General features: G+C 35.7%; 1 protein-coding gene across 1 annotated transcript; it reads left to right on the top strand.

The window, feature by feature from the left end:
• The first annotated feature begins 448 nt into the window (after positions 1-448).
• On the top strand, positions 449-18,702 carry b4galt1l (DP-Gal:betaGlcNAc beta 1,4- galactosyltransferase, polypeptide 1, like). Its single transcript, XM_065242026.2, has 6 exons — positions 449-1,378; positions 3,572-3,807; positions 8,741-8,928; positions 11,918-12,040; positions 14,903-15,007; positions 16,998-18,702. The coding sequence occupies exons 1-6, from the start codon at positions 1,090-1,092 to the stop codon at positions 17,125-17,127; spliced, it is 1,071 nt and encodes a 356-aa protein (XP_065098098.1). The 5' UTR covers positions 449-1,089; the 3' UTR covers positions 17,128-18,702.
• The last annotated feature ends 402 nt before the right edge of the window (positions 18,703-19,104 follow it).

Here is a 19,104-nt window from a genome sequence, read left to right as displayed (position 1 = left end):
TTAATTAATCTCTGTTATAAAATCTTAAATGCTATGTTGTAATTTTACACGTGAATAACTGTCTGTCTGACATAAATGCAAATTAATAAAAAAATGGCAAAAATAATTAAAATCTTGTTTTTGCATGCTGTGCCATTAAACGTATATTAAACGTTAAAACATGCAAGTGACATGTCAATAGCTGTATATTAATAAAATGTATATATTACAGAAATATACAATATATGTATTATTTGTTGTTTTGGTGATTCATTCGTGTTTAACGGAGCTATTATTTTGAAAAAGATCCTTTATTTTGTTGCTGGCTTCTTGTGATGACGTAAATATATGGCGGCCTGCGCTGATTGGCTGATCTGTAAATCATAATCGCTGCCTGATTCGCGTACGTATTGTATAGAGATCAGCGGCTTCTGTTCAGCAGCGCAACAGTCACAGGCGGCGCTCAACTTTCTTCCAGAGCGCATGAACTGATCTGAAAGCGCTACGCGTTATAGTGAGGTCTTGCTGGGAAACTGCCCGGAAACTTACCCGACATCTCCGATAAAATCTCGGATTACGACGTAACGGAGATATATGCAAACATCGGAGGTTTGGAAGTTGTGGGATTTTGAGAAGAGAAAGGCGTTTGAATGCGATTTTTACTTATTTTGTGGCGTTAAGTGAGTCCTATAAACTTTATAACGGACTTGATTATTCGTGTTCATACGCGTTTAAACGGTCAACGAGATCCAACGGTTAACGTATATACGATTTCTTGTTACAGTTTTATTTTAACGACGTTTTACCTGACAAAAATGAACATATATAGTGGATCACACGCAAGTAACGTTAGCTGGGAACTGAACGACTCCGTTAAATCATTTAAAATGTAATGGCCTCAATTGAGGTTTATATTGATAGAAAATCTATACGATTTCATGTGGAATTATATTAACAATTTAAAGCAACTGTGATAAAGTCGATTAGTTGTTAAAATGTATCCAAAAAGCCTATGACATGGCATAGGGGTTGACTAATGTATTTGTGGTAACCCTTCGTGCGTCATTATTCTCATATCCTATTTAAAAGCTTTAATAAAAAGCCCAAGCCATGGCTCCTACAATGCGGGATACAACTTTAAATTTCAGTGTTTTACACAGGACTTGTTCTCTGGTGGTGCTGCTGTGTTTCCTGCACATTTTTGTTACAGTGATATATTACGTTAGAAACTCCGATTCAAAACAAACATTCGTACAAAACCAGCAAACCCCACAGATCCACAGAAAACTGACCGAGCAGAAGGTCACTACAGATGAACCCAGAGCACCACCGGCTAATGCACCTTCTAATGTGACAGAAAAGAAACTGGAAACATGTCCTGACAACCCACCTCGACTGGGTAAGTTGATCTAAATTTCTGTACATTTTAGGCTTGTTGCTGTCATATTTATAATACAGGGATTATGGTATAGGTTAATTGCATTGTCCTGCTGTCTTCACCATAACTTTCATGATCAAAATACTCTTAAAATGAAAGTGGCACAAACAATTTTAAATTTTGAAAAAAATTGGACACTTTTTCCTACACAACGAAAGTGAAAGTTACCCCAAAAATTACAGTGAATGGGGACTGATTAAAAGTTACCCAAGAAATAGAAAGTGGTGATGTCAGATGATGAATTTTTAAGAATTTTGGCAATTCTTTTTTGTATAATGTAAACAAATGGGGACTGAGTGAAAGTTACCCCAGAAATAAAAAAAAATAATGTTTTCAGATGATGAAATTTAAAGAATTCTGGCAACTTTTTTTAATACATTGAAAGCGAATGGGGACTGAGTGAAAGTTACCCCAGAAATAAATAAATAATGTTGTCAGATGATACATTTTAAAGAATACTGGCAACTCTTTCGTTTTTATACATTGAAAGCGAATGGGGACTGAGTGAAAGGTACCCCAGAAATAAAAAATTATGTTTTCAGATGATGAATTTTGAAGAATTCTGGCAACTCTTTTTTTTATACATGGAAAGCGAATGGGGACTGAGTGAAAGTTACCCCAGAAATAAAAAGAAATGTTGTCAGATGATACATTTTAAAGAATTTTAGCCATTCTATTTTATACAATGTAAGTGAATGTGGAGTGATAGTTCCACAGATCCTCACAAAATGAAAATTCAGTTGTCAGAGGATGAATTGTAAAGTTAATGTCCCTTGGAAATAAGAAAGTCTTTTTTTTCTATACAAAAATTGTTGTCATACGATAAAAAAGTTTTTTTTAAAGAATAAATGCGCATAGGGACTGAATGATAGTTCCTTGCTAAATAAAAATTCACTTGTCAGTGGATGAATTGTAAAGTTAATGTCCCTTGGAAGTTAGAAAGTCTTGTGGGTTTGAACTGAAACAACATGACAGTGAGGTTTTTATGTGAAGTGAGGCTGAGAGAATTTTACCCCAAAAATAAAATTAATGTTATCAGAGGGTAAATTTAATAGGAAATTGATACTTCTTTTTCGTGACAATAAAAGTGCAAAGGGACTGAATGATAGTTTTTCGCAAAATTATATTGGTATTTTTTTCAATGCAGTAAAATGAAATGCCTTGAATCACCTTTATTGTTGGAAGGAAGAAAGTATTGTGGGTTTGAACTGAAGCAACATGACAGCAAGAAAATTTTTGTATGTACGATCTCTTTAAAAGGTTTTAGTCAGTTTGATGTAAACCTGTCACTTTAGTGCTTATTTTGATATACCCACTTTTGTCATCCAATGTAGTGTTTCTAAAGTAATAAATTGTAACCTATATCACGTTGTGTTGTCTCGGACCACATTCCTAAAACAAAGGCATGTTTTTGCAGCTGTCACGACTGGATGTTAACATTTACCCCACTGTGTTACATTTGTTGACAGTTCTCTTGCATAAGTGATATGGTCAACTTCACTTTATCTGCTCTCGCTGAATTTTTCACGGGGACGTGCCTAAATCTTTAGACCTCTATTTTGTGGTTATGAGGTGTTAGGTTACGCCATTATACTATCCTGCCATTTATTTTCTGCAGACTGTATGCTGCTGCTGTTGTGTCATAATGTACTGTATTCACATACTGTAGGTGATGTGACATTTTCAGATAAAAATTAAAATATAAATTCACAGAAATGTATTAATTGTCCATATATTGAACCATATGTTTATATTTTCCTAAACCCCTGATAATAGAGGCAAAATATCAGTCTATACTCAAGTTTTCGGTTTAAGTTAGAGGAAATAAATGTGTTATGGAGACAACAAACTATGTTGGAAGTTTGTGAATTAAAATGCACAAACCAGAAACAATAACATCCAACCAAAGGGATGACTCTTTAAAGAACAAATAATATTTATTTTATTTCCTTGTGCACATTGATGACGATTTATGAGACCTTCTTATATTGACATCTAAGATATCAGTACTTTTTGTTAAAACTTTTAATTTTTAGGGTAAGGTTGACATTTGCATGGAATAGCTCATAAATGAAATTCAGAATACTTTGTATAACCATTTATTTAATATTTCCATCTTTATAAACCATGTCCATTGTGTTTTTGTTTGTATAGTTGGACCACTCCGGGTTGAGTTTTCTGACCCTGTCACCCTTGAGCTGGTGAAAAGTCAAAACCCAGAATTGCAGCTCGGCGGACGGTTTAAACCTAAAGACTGTATCGCCCATCAGAAGGTGGCCATGATCATCCCCTTTAGGAACCGTGATGAACACCTAAAATTTTGGCTCTATTACCTGCACCCCATCCTACAGCGCCAGCAGCTAGATTACGGCGTCTACGTCATCAATCAGGTTTGTCTTTTCATCAAGCAGTAAAATAGATTGTTGCAATCTTTGACCCTTTGTAGCTGTCGCAAATGCTTAATGTGCAGTTACTTGGGTTCAAAGGCCTCCGGTACAGACTCCAAGTTATATCATTGAGTCAAAGGTTAAAATTTGTTACGTTTATTTAAAGGAACGGCTCACAAATAGTTATAACTTTTATCATAGTTCACTATTGGTTGAAAACACTGGTGGTGCTTTTTTAAGTCTACATGTCAAGTTCATTTAAAAAAGGTCAATCTTGATTGGAGCTGCTCAAAAGCACCATAAAATGTCTTAAAAGTGCTCTACACAACTTTGTGAATGAATCTGAAAGTGTTCAATTATTCAGATTATCAGTAAATAATGATTGTGATCTTTTGCTTGTTTATCACAGAAAGTTCAAAAGATTCATGTGTGGCATAGAGGTCGACCAAAAGTGGATTTTACCGATACCGATAACAAAGTCCCTGATACCGATAACCGATTAATCGACCGTTAGTTTTTAAAATGGATAGTGGATAAATAAGCAAACATAAGACTCAAAGTGAAACCGTGCTGAAATGTATTACAAAAGTAATAAAACAACAGTACGGAACCAAAAAAATTAGCTAAATGAAATAAATAATTTTTTTGTTTTGAAGTAAATACTTCTGTGAAATATCCAAATGGTAAAATTCAAATTACATAAATGTCTATTATATGTGTAGTCTTGTATTTTATTTGCTTCTGTTTTAACATTTAATAATTATCTTAATCAAAATAACAAAAGATGTGTTGCAGTGATGATATAAAAGAACTGAATTCAGATTTTGATTAGTTGGATATGTTAACTTAGCCGACAGCTGCACACAGTTCGCTTTCTCTCTTTCTTAAAATATGGATAAAAGTAACCAGCTTGAAATTAATGAATGCAAATCGATTGTAATAGTCATGACATTAAAAATTTGGTTTGGATTTATCTGCGTGTTTGAGGTAATTCTAATATAAGCGTCCTGTCAGCCTTAACGACAAACTTCGGTTACTGCTGTTGTTTTTCTCTTCAACTATTGCGGCATATATTCAGCAAATTAATTACTTCATAATGATATGAAGCAACGGATGCCCCCGGAAAAACTATCAGCATGGATTTTTAGCCGATAGCCGATTGTTCCACCAATGAAATATCGGTGCCAATTAATCGGCAAAACCGATTAATCGGTCTAACTATATCTATTGTGCTTATTTGGTGCTCAATCCTAGTCCATATTCAGTCTTATGGCATGAAAAAAAGTTTTTGTTAAACTAGGTCTTTACTATCTATATAGTTTTCCCTAAAAACTTATGCACACACACACACACACACACACACACACACACACACACACACACACACACGCACGCACGCACGCACACACACACACACACACACACGTATTCTGTGTGCTTTCCTTTTGCTCTTTCACATTGTGCTGATAAAACACACCTTACCCATGCTAAAATTGTCATTGATTCTCATATCTTTTGTTATTGAAATGTAATGTAATGTTTCCCTTAAGGCAGACTTTTGTAACAATACCCTCTTTATTTTGCATTATGCAGTACTTTTGCTTTCTTGTGTAGTTGCTTTATTCTTCTGCATACTCAAATTTCTTAGAACAGGGTTTGGCAAACTTTTAATATAAGTACGTTTATATATACAATACACAATCATTTTGGAGGTGGATTATATTGACCAAAATTCATGGGAAAACTTGATGTACTGCTCAGCCCTAATACACATTTCATGTCCAAAGATAAATTAAAGGGCGATTTTAATAATCGGCATCATTTGTTTTGGAACAATGTAGCAAAATGTTTACAACTTTTGCCTGTGACTCACAAGTACGGTCACGCTGCACTGCTCCAGCCAGGTTCTCATGCTTTTAAATTATTCCTGCCCTTCAGAAAAAAGTAAAGTGAAACTGGGATACGTTACACATTACACAGCAGTTCCCTTAGCTATTGTAAAGAGCAGCTGTCTGCGGTTAATCGTTTCTTAGAAAAAGGCAAGTAATTATTTTTGACAGTATGCAAAAATCGTACTGTCCTTATACAGTAACTTTCCATGAAAGAGAGAAAGAGGCTCTGTTCTCGATTCTGGTTGAATTGGGGTTTATCAGGTTATCTTAATCTAATCTATTTTGTCTTTTCTGTGATTTGGTATTCCTCCAAACGGTAAGAGTGATGTCTCACATTATCTGTGGCTTTACACTAAAACATCCTATCCAAGAGGGTCTTGATGACGTCTATCTCTGATTGCTTTCCAAAGCACTGCCTGAATGTCCTTTCTAATTTTTCCTCTTGCTCTCTCTGTCACCCCCCTCCTTTCTTTGCACCTTGCATTTATTTTTTTCTTCCCATCCAACTTGCATTCCTTCCCGTCACCCCGTTCACATCAAACCCCCTTTTATGCACATCAGAAGCCCTTGCTGTCGGGAAAAGGTGAGACGTCTGCTTGCTCTTTTTCTGGCCAATCATGCTGCGTGTCACTGGCTGCACCTGGTGAATGGTAACGTTGATCTCTCTATTGTCTGTTTTACTATCAGTTCTTGTCTTTTAATTCTCTCTTTCTCTCTTAGTGCATTGTTTTTCTGGTAATGGCAACTTTAATTCCAAAAGTAGTTACATTAAAGGTGTTCGTGTAGCTCAGTTGGAAGGCTTGTGGGCTTGATTCCCAGATAACTCACACTGATAAAATGTACTTTAAATGCACTGTTGCTAGGGCTGCATGATTCTTGCGTAAATGTAAATCACAATTTTTCTCCATTGGAAATAAGATAAGGATTCTCTGAAACTATTTTCTTTTTTTTCAACAGAAATATTTATTGCACTCAAGTAAAAAATGTGCTTCACAGGACTTTAAGTTATAATAAAGTGTCTTAAAAGTATCTCTTACTTATTTTAGACTCCTTAAGATGAGTAACTTAACACGTTTGTGTTAGCTGTTAAACATAAACAATAGAATGGTGACATTAATAAATAAAAATAATAAAATTAAAAGCACCTGTGCTTTTTGTACACTCAAACTGGCCAACCTAAAACTTAAAAAACACGAAACCTTTAAAACACTAAACAATGACACAGAGGCTGTTTCTAAATCCAATACTGTATATGAAAGTGAATTGCCAACATTTAGAAAGAAGATCGCATTTATGTATGAATCGAGATTGTTATTCTTTTTTCGATTAATCGTGCAGCCCTGTCATATGCATTAATGTAATGTATGTAAGAGAGCATTATTTGGTTTATCTTATCTTGTTGGAAGACTAATGACTTTTCAAAGTTTTTTCTTTGTTTATTTAATGTAATTTATTATTATTATTATTATTTTTTTTTCGAAAGTTCCCCCTATATTTTTTGCTTTAAATATAGGAGCATTATTTATCTAATTTTGTTGGAAGACCAGCAAGTGTTTTATTTATTTATTTATTATTGTGTTTATATTTCATTTTATTTAATTGTTGTTTTTTATTTATTTTTTTAAACTTCCTCTTATTTATTCATTTATTTATCTTTTTTTTTTTTGGGCAAGACTAGCGACTTTTCAAAGTTTCAGTTTATTTGTTTACTTATTTAATTTTGGTTTTTATAGTTTATTTTGGTAACTAACTACCCACATTTTATTATAAAATATATTTATACCTGTATTTATTTAGCTATAAATCTAAGAGCGTTATTTACTTTATTTTATCTTGTTGCAAAAAAGCGACTTTTCAGTTTCACTTTATTTATTTACTTATTTTTTTATTTATTTAATTTCATTTTTTGTTGATTTTGGTAACTACCCACATTTATTTTTATTATGAAATATATTTATACCTATATTTATTTAGCTCTAAATCTATGAACATTATTTACTTTTTTCAAAATAACTTTTTTTATTACTTTTTTCAAAGTTAAATTTTGTTTATTTTATTAATTGCTGTATGTATGTATTTTTATTTTTTGGTAACTATCCTTTTTTATTTAAATTTAAGAGCTTTCTTTACTTTATATATTCTTGTTGAAAGACTAGCGACTTTTCAAAGTTTAATTTATTTAAAAGTTTAATTTAGTTATCAGTTTATTTATTTACTAATTTACTTTTTATTTAAGTTCATTTTTACATTTTGTTTATTTTAGAAACTACCTATATTTGTTTTCTTTTTTTAAATCCAATTCCATAAACGTGGACGTGTTCTCATCACCTAAATCTCCCCTATATGAACAATGAAGCTTTTCACTTTTAGTTCTTTGTATTTTGATTTCTCAAGAGTCAAAATCTCCTCTTTAGTCTCAGGAATCCTCCAGCGAGACACAACAGACTGATGATCAGATCTTGGCGTTGACACATGAAACCAGCACATTATGTCCACTGAAAAGCTCGCCGGAGAGCAGAATGATCGAGTTCTTTTAACTTCATCCTGAAAGTGGAGGCCACATCTTTCAGATCAATCGTGGATGTCCTCCACGACTCTGCTAGAACAAGCACACCTCAGTTTGTTTGGGTTTCCTGTTATAAAGCACCAGATGACTACTGTCTGCGAGGTGTAGGGGGGTTAACAGATTACTCGTCTCCCACGAGGCAACGCTGTCGTTAAATTTCATTACAAAGGCTCAAGTGCTGCAGTAATGCTATTTAGATCAAGAAAAGGTGGGCTTCAGGCAGAAACGTCATCCATTAATCATGAGCCCAAAGCCTAGATCCAGCGAAAAGATATGACTTTGCTTTGGGAATTGGTTCTGTCCAGCTCAACAATCATCTTTAAAGCAATGCTTGGAGTATAAAAATATATATGCAGTATTTAGTACAAAGCATTATAAAACCCAGCCCTTGTTATTTATTTGCAATCATTATTTGTAGTTTGCAGCTCAGTAGCTTCCTGATCTCTTCCTGAAAGTCTTCCTTTCTCATCATTGACAGGAAGGCGATGGGATATTCAACCGTGCCAAACTCCTCAACATAGGTTACGCGGAGGCCCTGAAGGAGTACGACTACGACTGCTTTGTCTTTAGCGATGTCGACCTCATTCCCATGGATGACCGAAACATCTACAAGTGCTTCAGTCAGCCCAGACACCTGTCTGTATCTATGGACAAGTTCGGCTTCAGGTATTTCTTGTCTTATCGTAACCAAAATATAATGTAACCATTACATAAGTATCATAGTTCTTTATAGTAACTGCATGGTTATTTAATTTCAAACCTTCTCCATGCCCTTCAATTTCTTTTTTTTCAATATGCATTAGTCAACATTTGAAGTGGTTCAAAACCTTTCCTAAAAGTTGTCTTAAAACCAATACCCAGTATCTGTTCTTGTCTTAGGACAAATTTGATGAATGTTTTTGATCCACTTCAAATGTTGATTTTAAATATATACATCACGTGTGTCAGATTAGGATCTTTTGAAACCTTAGCAGTCTGTGAGGAGTGAAACTATTACTTGTTAGACCTCCAGCACTTGCTTCAAACGCTGCGCAACCATGTAGAAACAATCCTGGTTAAGCTTCACTTTGCATGTCATTCAAGCATGATGTGTGTTTTCCGTCTTGAATGTTTTTGCACGCTTTTACAGTTTGTAATGTGCAAATGATATCTGATCAAGTAATGCAATCCTGAGGGCTGTTCCATAAAATAGGATTACGAAGAAAACAAGATTATGAAGTCAGATCTATTGTCAGTCAATTCAGTTCCAATAAAGGGGTCATAGCGTGAACATTTCCATGTTAAAGTGCTATAATTGGTACCCAGTGCTTCTGTTAACCTAGAAAACGTGATAAGGCCAATTCACACTGGTCAGACAACTACCAACACCAACAGACACCCACATTCAAAGTCTCATTTACTTTGATCCAACAACTGCCAACAGGAGTTTCACACTGACCCAACAGACTCCAACGGACGCGTCTGTCTGACCAGTGTGAATTGGCCTATAAAGAACAACCCTGTAATGTTTGGGAAAGCCATTTTTTGCAAGCATGTTAAAAATTAGGTTGTTCAGATTTCGCTTGTTTTGTGAGGTAGGTAGCAAAGCAAATTACAAAAATACCACTCCTTAAAGGTGTAGCGGAGGATTTTCTCGAATTTTAGAAACGAACCGCCTTCTCCACTTTTTAAAAAAATGCAATTGCGCAACACTCCTGATTGACAACTAGGAGGACCAATAGTCTTGATGATCCACCCGGAAAAAGAAAATCCTCCGCAATACCTTTAATCTGCACTATCCAACCACTGCACTGCCATAAATTGCAGTGAGAAAGAGACAGAGAAATAATAATTGACAGCACAATTAAGTTTCAATTGCAACAAACCACCATTATGGCGATCAGTGTTTGGAAAAAAATTGTATTTAAATCCATATAATTGTTAAAAACAAATCGATTTAATCCACGCTTGACCTCTTGGGCTGCCTCATTCAAATTAGCAGGACTGCGTAAACCTCAACTAACTGTTATGGAACTGATTTATTTGGTTAATTTAAGTCAAGTTTTGAATTAAAGTTTTATGGAACAGCCATCTGGCTTAAAAGGCGCAGTCCTGGCTTAAAGGCGCAGTCCTGGCTTAAAGGCGCAGTCCAGGCTTAAAAGGCGCAGTCCCGGCTTAAAAGGCGGCGGTCCCGGTTTAAAAGGCGGCGGTCCCGGCTTTTAAAGGCGCCGGTCCCGGCTTTTAAAGGCGCCGGTCCCGGCTTAAAAGGCGCCGGTCCCGGCTTAAAAGGCGCCGGTCCCGGCTTAAAAGGCGCCGGTCCCGGCTTTTAAAGGCGCCGGTCCCGGCTTTTAAAGGCGCCGGTCCCGGCTTTTAAAGGCGCCGGTCTCGGCTTTTAAAGGCGCCGGTCCCGGCTTTTAAAGGCGCCGGTCCCGGCTTTTAAAGGCGGCGGTCCCGGCTTTTAAAGGCGCCGGTCCCGGCTTTTAAAGGCGGCGGTCCCGGCTTTTAAAGGCGGCGGTCCCGGCGTAAAAGGCGTTATTGTTAAATGATGCGCATTTCTTGTATGTTTTCGCACGCTTTTACAGTAATCCTGGTTTAAAGACGCAATCCTGGTGTAAAGACGCAATCCTTGTTAAGCTGCACTGTGCATGTCATTCAAGCATGAGGCATGTTTCCTGTCTTGTAATGTTTTTGCACGCTTTTACAGTGTGTAATGAGCAAATGAAATCTGATCAAGTTTTGATTTAAAGACACATCCTGGTTTAAAGATGCAATTCTGGTTGATCTGCACTTTGCATGTTATTCAAGCATGTTTCCTGTCTTGTATGTTTTTGCACGCTTTTACAGTGTGTAATGAGCAAATGATATCTGATCAAGTTTTGTTTAAAGCCCACAATGTTTTGTTCTTTTGTAACACACGTTGGTAGTCTTTTATAAGGCCGTAACAATATTCAGCGCTGTTAGTGTGGGCTGCTGGATCCGAGCAGCCGTTTTTTCCCACAGAGCTTGAAAAGCATCTGGAAGCGATTTAAAAATTTTACTGTGCGGAAGAAAGTCAGGAAAGACCGCTAGTGCCTAATGCAGGACACCACGTTTACTTATTTGTTTCAAAATGAGATGGCATTTGTTTACATGTGGTTATGCAAAACAATACACAAAATAGGAATTAAAATGCAGTCATGCCATTTAATCCTGTTTGTGGATCTCAGAGATAGATCTTTGACCCAGACTCAAAGTGCGATTTTCATGCATTACAATTTGAATATATTTAAATGTTTTGTTTGCATTCATTTGAATGTATACTAGTATTATACAATACCCTTTTTGATGTCACAAAGGCTGTGTAAAAAGAAGTATTTTACCTAACAATAACACAGCCTGATTGGCTAAACAAAGCTGGGTTTGCTCAATTGATTTACATGCCTATCACAGAAAAGGTCTTCTCAGAAAGCCCGAATTCCAGGTAGCAATATCACGCACACCCACATCATCTATCCATCTGGTTCAAAGCGAAAATCTGAAGCAGCAGATGTTTGTATGTTCACATTAAGCCTCTGCTAATTATCTTCAATGCAAAACCCAGTCCTTTCCCCATAGAGAAGCACCGAGCTTAGCAACTGCATATAGTGCACGCAACGTTTCCCTTGAGTCTCGAATCTGTCTCTCTCTCTCTCTACAGGTTACCGTACACGCAGTACTTTGGTGGTGTGTCGTCTCTTAGCAAAACCCAGTATCTCAAGATCAACGGCTTTCCAAACAACTACTGGGGCTGGGGTGGAGAAGATGACGACATATTCAACAGGTTTGAGCTTTTTCCATCTTCCACCTGAGCGTTTGTGCTTACGTCATTGAGCTGTGAGGTTTAGTGAGGTCTAATAAAGCCGGATGTGTAAATTGTTCTGACGGTTGAGAAATAAGTGTCACACATCCTGTCGTTGTGGTGTCGACATATCATTTCACAATCATAAACTCGTGGATGGGATATTTATAGCTTCGTAGTTGGTCAAGGAGCAACATAATAACTGAAATCCTTAGCACATTTTCTAGTTTCAGGAACTGTTTGCTTGAGCTGTCTGGTTTTGTGTATTTCTAGTAGCTGATAAAAAGCATTCTGGAGCCAGCAGGATGGGCCTGATAAACCTTATCATCAGCATGAGCATTCATGGGTGTGGGGGCTCTCAAACTGAAGTTGGCATTTTCTGTTTGCATTTTGTTCTTATTTCTTCCTTGTTTTTGGCCACTTTTTTGAGAAGGTTACAGAGAAAACAGGAAGTGAATCCCGGATGTACACCAATGCTTAGTGTGGCACTAGGCCATTGCTCTGACACACATGCCTCCTTTAATCACTGTATACAGTTTATATATTAGTGGGGTTTTTTAGAGGTTGACCAATAGTCAGGGTTCCCACGGGTCCTTGAAATCCTTGAAAGTTTGTGAATCTGGGGGGATAATTCAAGGCCCTGGGAAGTTATTGAATACATACATATAGGTCATTGAAAGTGCTTGAATCTATTTTATGCAAGAAGTTTTCTGGAAAAAAATCCATATTATTCCCTGTGTAGTGTAGGATAATATAGGACTTTTTAAATATACGTGCTAAACTGTTCACTTTAAATTCTTATATCTTCTGTATGCGAATGTTGATTCATACCAAAATGCTTTTTTGCATAGTTGTGTTTGACACATGAAAACGTCTCGGGTTACGTATGTAACTGTTGTTCCTTGAGAAGGGAATGAGACGCTGCGTCTCTCTTGCCATACTTCCTGCGTCCCTGTAATGCCGTCTTTGGCAATATTTCAGATAGCAAAATACTTTGTGGCTCCCGCGTCACCCTGCCTTTGTCTTTAAGCCTCACCATTGGTTGAATTTGATATTCACATTCAGACGCACCCTTGGAGGCGTCCCAAAGTGTTTACCGCAGTGACGCAGCGCGAGTTCCCTTGAAAGGGAACTGTAACAATATATCTATTAAAGGTAACACAATGTAACCTTGCTCTCACTTGAAATGTGTCCCCTCATTAAGTCCTTGAATTTGAGGGTATTGGACCTGAAAGTCCTTGAAACGTCCTTGAAATTGAAGTTGACTAAGGGGTGGGAACCCTGAATAGTGGATTTTACAGAAGCGGATACAAAAGTTGGTCCCTACTTGCCGATAACCGATTAATCGTCCGATAGTGGATAAAAAACAAACATAGGACTCAAACTGTGGTGAAATGTATTACAAAAGTATAACACAACAGTACTGAACCATGAAAATGTGCTAAAAGAAATAAATGTATAAATAAAAATATATGAATTATATTAATAAGTATTGAAGTAAATAGTTCTGTGAGATACTCCCACTGGTAAAACTGAAATTACATAAATGTCTATTAAACTTGTAGTTTTGTACATTTATTTGCTTCTGTTTTAACATTTAATGATTATCTAATCAAAATAACAAAAGATATATTGCAGTGATGATAAAAAAAGAACTCAAATCAGATTTGATTTGTTGTTTAAGGTACTACTAATATTTATTGTCCCGTCAGTCTTGATGACAAACTTAGGTTCATGCTGTTGTTTCTCTGCTAATGCAGCATCAATTCACCAAATAAATTACTTCATAATGATATAAAGGAAAGAACGCACTCAGAAAAACTATCGGTATGGATTTTTTTGCCGATAACCAATTGTTACACAAATAATCTATCGGTGCCGATTAATCGGTCGATTCGATTTCTCGATTTTTACATTTTTTTTAAAGACAAAAAATGATAGGCCTTTATTGTTATTATTATTATTATTATTATAGTTTCACACGCTCCTACATCTATCCGAAGTATAAACATAAACTAAAGTAGTAATCCTTACATAAAACTTTTTTTGCCGATAACCGATTGTTGCACTTATGAACTATCGGTGCCGATTAATTGCTCTACCTTTTTTTTTCTTTGGTTATTTATTACTAGTGCTGTCTAAACTAGCATAGATTTAAGGCTTTAAACATACCATATACGACCCTCGACCACAAAACCAGTCATAAGTCGCTAGGTATTTTTTAAGCTATAGCCAACGATGCATTGTATTTGTCAAAATTATATTATATTTTTTTATGCCGGAAATCATTATTATATTAAGTAAAAATCATATTCCATAAAGATATTTAGTAAATTTCCTACTGTACATAAATAAATAAATAAATAAAAAATATCATTGGAAATGACTTCATTTGGACAACTTAAAGGCAATTTTCTCAATATTTTTGATAATTTCTTTTTTACCCTCAGATTTTTAAATAGTTCTTGGCCAAATGTTGTCCCATCCTTAAAAATACATCAATGGAAAGCTTATTCATTCAACTTTTAGATGATGTTTTTTTTTTTTTTAAATCCCCTTATGACTGGTTTTGTGGTCCAGGGTCACATATATATAAATAACGTATTTTACTCTTCTGCACAGGCACCTGCCTCATGTGATTTCTTCTAAAAATGTAAAAATCTCTTGTGTATCTATTGTCTTCGCTTAGTCTTGTTCAGCGCTAATACCACCAGTATTGTAGCATACAGGAAAAAGCACTTCCTGCCATCCAACTGGCATCCTGCTAAGCGTGTGAACTTTGAACCGGTGTTATGTTTGCTTTACGCATAAACGGTTCCATTCTGAAATGAGTTGTTTTGGCAGGATCAGCTCCAAAGGGATGTCCATATCAAGGCCCGACGGGATGATCGGCAGGTGCAGAATGATTCGTCACGAGAGAGACAAACAAAATGACCCAAATCCTCAGAGGTACGTGAACACATCGCAGGCTCTCTTACAAACACAGACCGTACTTTAGAGCTTTTAGTAAATGTTCAAGCTCTCTGATAAGCTCAAAGGTCAAACATCTTAGTTGGCACATTGCACAGTTCTGTTTATCTTATGCACTGAATTTAACTGTTCATTCATTTCTACATTAATAAACGTCACTTTGTAAGATTAAAAGGGAAAGTTCACAAAAAAATGATTTTCTTCACACTCAAGTTGTTATAAAAAAAATTGTAAACATTTTTGTTCTTCTTTTTTTGTTCTGCAAAACACAAATGTTTCACATGGGTATATTTGTAGAAATGGCCATATATATATATATATATATAGACCGTTTCAGCAGTAACAACATAAACAAGCAGCTGTCGCGGTCCTCACGTAACTTCCGGTAAGCTCCGCTAAGAATAAACAACAACAAAGTTCTTTAAACGTAGTTTATTAATATAACAAGCAAAAAAACAACACATAGATTATATAGGAAACCAAAATATTTGTTATTTTCGAGGAGGTATTTGTTCAAGATATCAGTTTAGCAACTAGTCAGACCATTTAAAAAACGAAACCGGAAGTAAAGTTCGGATCCAGACGTGTATCACGTGCGTCCGATGAAACCGTCTATATATAAGGACTTAATTTGAACAACTTTAAAGATGGTTTTCTCAATATTTAGATTTTATTGGTATATTCTGTTTTTTAAATAGTTGTATTTTGGCCACAAAAATACCCTTATGACAGGTTTTGTGGTCCAGGATCAAAAATGAAGATATTTTAAGGAATATTTGAAGAGTTTGGTTCCAAAACGCGATAAACAGCATTTTTTCAAATAATGAGTTACCGACAAAATCAGTATTGTATCAGGTCAGTATTTAAAAGCAAATCCATAATTTTACGCAAAATCTGTTATTCTGTCATCTTTTCTCTCTTTTTTCCCAAAACGTGATAAATGCCAGCCCTCTTCTCTGCAGAATGAAATAAATTTGCTCAACCATTCACAGCACACTATTCCACGCATTGTAAACAACAATGGCGGTGTGTTGAATTCACACAGAATCCTAGTTTTCCTCATCTACTTTGTAGTTCGTGATCAACAAACAAACAAAAACAAAATAATACTTTGAAAACATTGCTAAACCTGTGGTGGTTTTCTGTGAAAAGGAAGAAACGTAAGCCATCAAAATCAAATAATTTACGTTAGAGGCACTCGGGTAAAAGAAGATTGTTGGCTGTTGCTTGTTCTCACAACAGCATCAAGCTTCTGTCATGCTAACACATCCAGAGGATCTTATGAAAAACTTTACATTATTTTACTCAAAGTCAACAAAAATCGAGCAGGACCAAAACATTTTACAGCTGATCGCTGTCAATAAAGTTCAGTGACGACGTCCCAAGGATGACAGCAGCAATGAAAGTGTTCTTAATATGACAAGTTTGCCATTAATGTTTATTTTTTTAATCAGTGTATAGTCAACTTAATTAATATAACATATCAAAGATGAATGCACATTTATATATTAATTCAATAGATTTATAGCATTTTGAAAAAATTATCAGTTTTTATAATAAATCTTTGAAAATCTAATTATGGATTTTTTATTTTATTATAACCTAAAGATGCTATGTGAAAGTTTGTAACAGAGATTCATCTTGGCACTTTCTTGGTATAGAAAACACATTTTAACCCAAATTTGTCAAAATTGATTTATTGCGTTTTGGAACTAAACTCTTCATTTGTAACAATTCAAAGCAGATCTGGGGCACCATTGACTTCCATAGTAGGAATAATAATACTATAGAAGTAAACGGAGACCCAGATCTGTTTGGTTATTAAAATTTCTTATAAATCCTTATAATCCTTTTTTTTTAACAGGATTTGGATGTGGGTGTTGAGAGTATTTTTTTGTGAACTATCCCTTTAAGAGGTTAAAAGCCCTCTGGTTTTGTGGAATGTTAATGTTGTCTTTTCCTGCCGCAGGTTTGACCGAATAGCTCACACAAGGCAAACAATGGCAGGAGATGGGATCAATTCACTAAAATATAAAGTTGTTGAAGTGGATAAAGACCAGCTATTCACAAAAATCACAGTGAATGTTGGGAATCCGTGATTCCTGCGGTCCGACTCAACAACACTGCAGCAGCAACACTGGCTGTAAAAACCAAACCAAATGTGCCTTGATATATTAGAGACGATCTTCAAATGCTATATTTCTAAAAAGACTTAATTTTTACCATCTTTGCACATGTGATGGTGAAAACGGGGATTGAAACTTTATTCCTAGAGAATCAAAACTATTCAGCAGCAAAGAAGAGATGGTTTCCAGTTCGACCACTCGTTTGTCTCGGACGCTTCCGCCGGGAGAAAAGATCTCTTGAGCCGTTTGACTGTGATGTAAATCGCTGACGAAAATGTCCCGGTTTTGGGACGTGTGAAGATTGTGGGTTGATGTGTGTGGAATTAATTTTGTTGTTTTGGAATCATGAGTGTGTGTTTGAAGGGAAATATTTGATGGATTAATCTGCGAAGTAAGCAAATCCAACAAAAATAAGGCTGTTGATCATGTGTACACTTTAAAAAATGCTGGGTTATTTTCAACCCATTGAGTTGTAACTTATTCTGGGTTGTTTCAATTAAAAAAGTTGGGTTGTTTTAACTCATTATTGGGTAAACATTAATTTATCCCAAAAGGTTTTTTACCTTTTATACCCAACACTTTTTAAAGTGTATACCAGGCGTTTTTGTGATCGGGTATATGTTTTCAAATTGCATTTCTCTTTTCTAATTGTTGTAGCAGGTATGTGTGATTAAAGAGCCTTAAATGACATCTCTCTTGTTTGGGATGAGATGTCTGAATGTATTGGCTTTAATATTTTCTTCTTCCAAGTGCTTGATGTGTAGTGGACCAATAAGTGGCACCTGTGCATAAATGACATTTGATTTCTCCTTTCTGTTTGTTTTTGAATTATCACAATGCACAATGAAACTTACAGATGTATGCAGAATGAAACTTACAGATGTAAAGCCACAATCACATTCACGCTCTACTGGAATGACAACATGAAGCCATTGACAACTTTTGTTAATGTATTTTTCTTCTTTGTGTTCAATGTTTGTCAAACCTTTCAGTTGAAACCAAAAAGGCTTTTTATCTCTGTCAGGGGACAAACGTATGTCAGCTGTTTGCTCAAGTGCTTTTCAAGATGGCTGCCGGTCCGTACACAATGTACTGAATGTTTAAGTCACGGCAGCCAAACGTGAGGAATTTTTCTTTCCGTGCCGACCAACCCAAAAGGCCCATAGATTTTCTTTCCAGCTTAAAGTCTCTCATGTCTTATAAAATCCTTTGCAATGGGAAAGAAAACTACCTCTCCACACGGCACAACGCCTACAGAGAAAAGGGATTAGCGGCTATTTACTCAAATAAAGTCAAACCGAAATGTTTAGGCAAATAAACTTAAACGGCTTTATTCTTGGTCAGTCAATGCGAGGTTTAAATCTCTTTGGACAATGGTCTTTATTTGAGAGCCAGCTTAATTAACTTTAAGGTTTAAAGTTTGTTTGTTTTTCTGATTTTACAGCACAAACTGCTTTTCTCTGTTTTGCCGCCTCTCTTGTCTGATTTCCTAAATGTAATGCAATGAAAATCAAACTAATCTGAAAGAATTAAATTGTGTTTCATGTGCTTTGGCTCCTGACTTCACTGTGTTGTGAAATTAAAGAAGGTAACCTGACCTGTTCACCTGTCCCGCAAGAGACCCGATGTGTCACTCTAACTTTCCATGCATACGAACCAAGTTAACCTTTACTTAACCAGGTAATATTAAATACCTATTTGTAGTATATAAATATTGTATATATATATATGTACTTTTTTAATTAAAAACTGTATCTGTATCAGATAAAACATCATTTATTTTTTTAAAGAGTACTCAGCCTCCCACACCTGTAAAATGCCATTTTGTGTAAACTATGAAATGAGCTTTATTTCTTTTGGTGTGAGATGTTAACAATGGGAGTGTGATTAGCTGGTGCTGATGTTAATGTTTACCCCATGACAGGAAGTATTGTGTGAATTATTTACTTT

Source organism: Paramisgurnus dabryanus, chromosome 16, assembly GCF_030506205.2.
Source record: "Paramisgurnus dabryanus chromosome 16, PD_genome_1.1, whole genome shotgun sequence".
Lineage (NCBI taxonomy): Eukaryota > Metazoa > Chordata > Actinopteri > Cypriniformes > Cobitidae > Paramisgurnus > Paramisgurnus dabryanus.
Note: the sequence above shows the minus strand (reverse complement) of the source record. Positions and strands in the feature narration are given on the sequence as shown.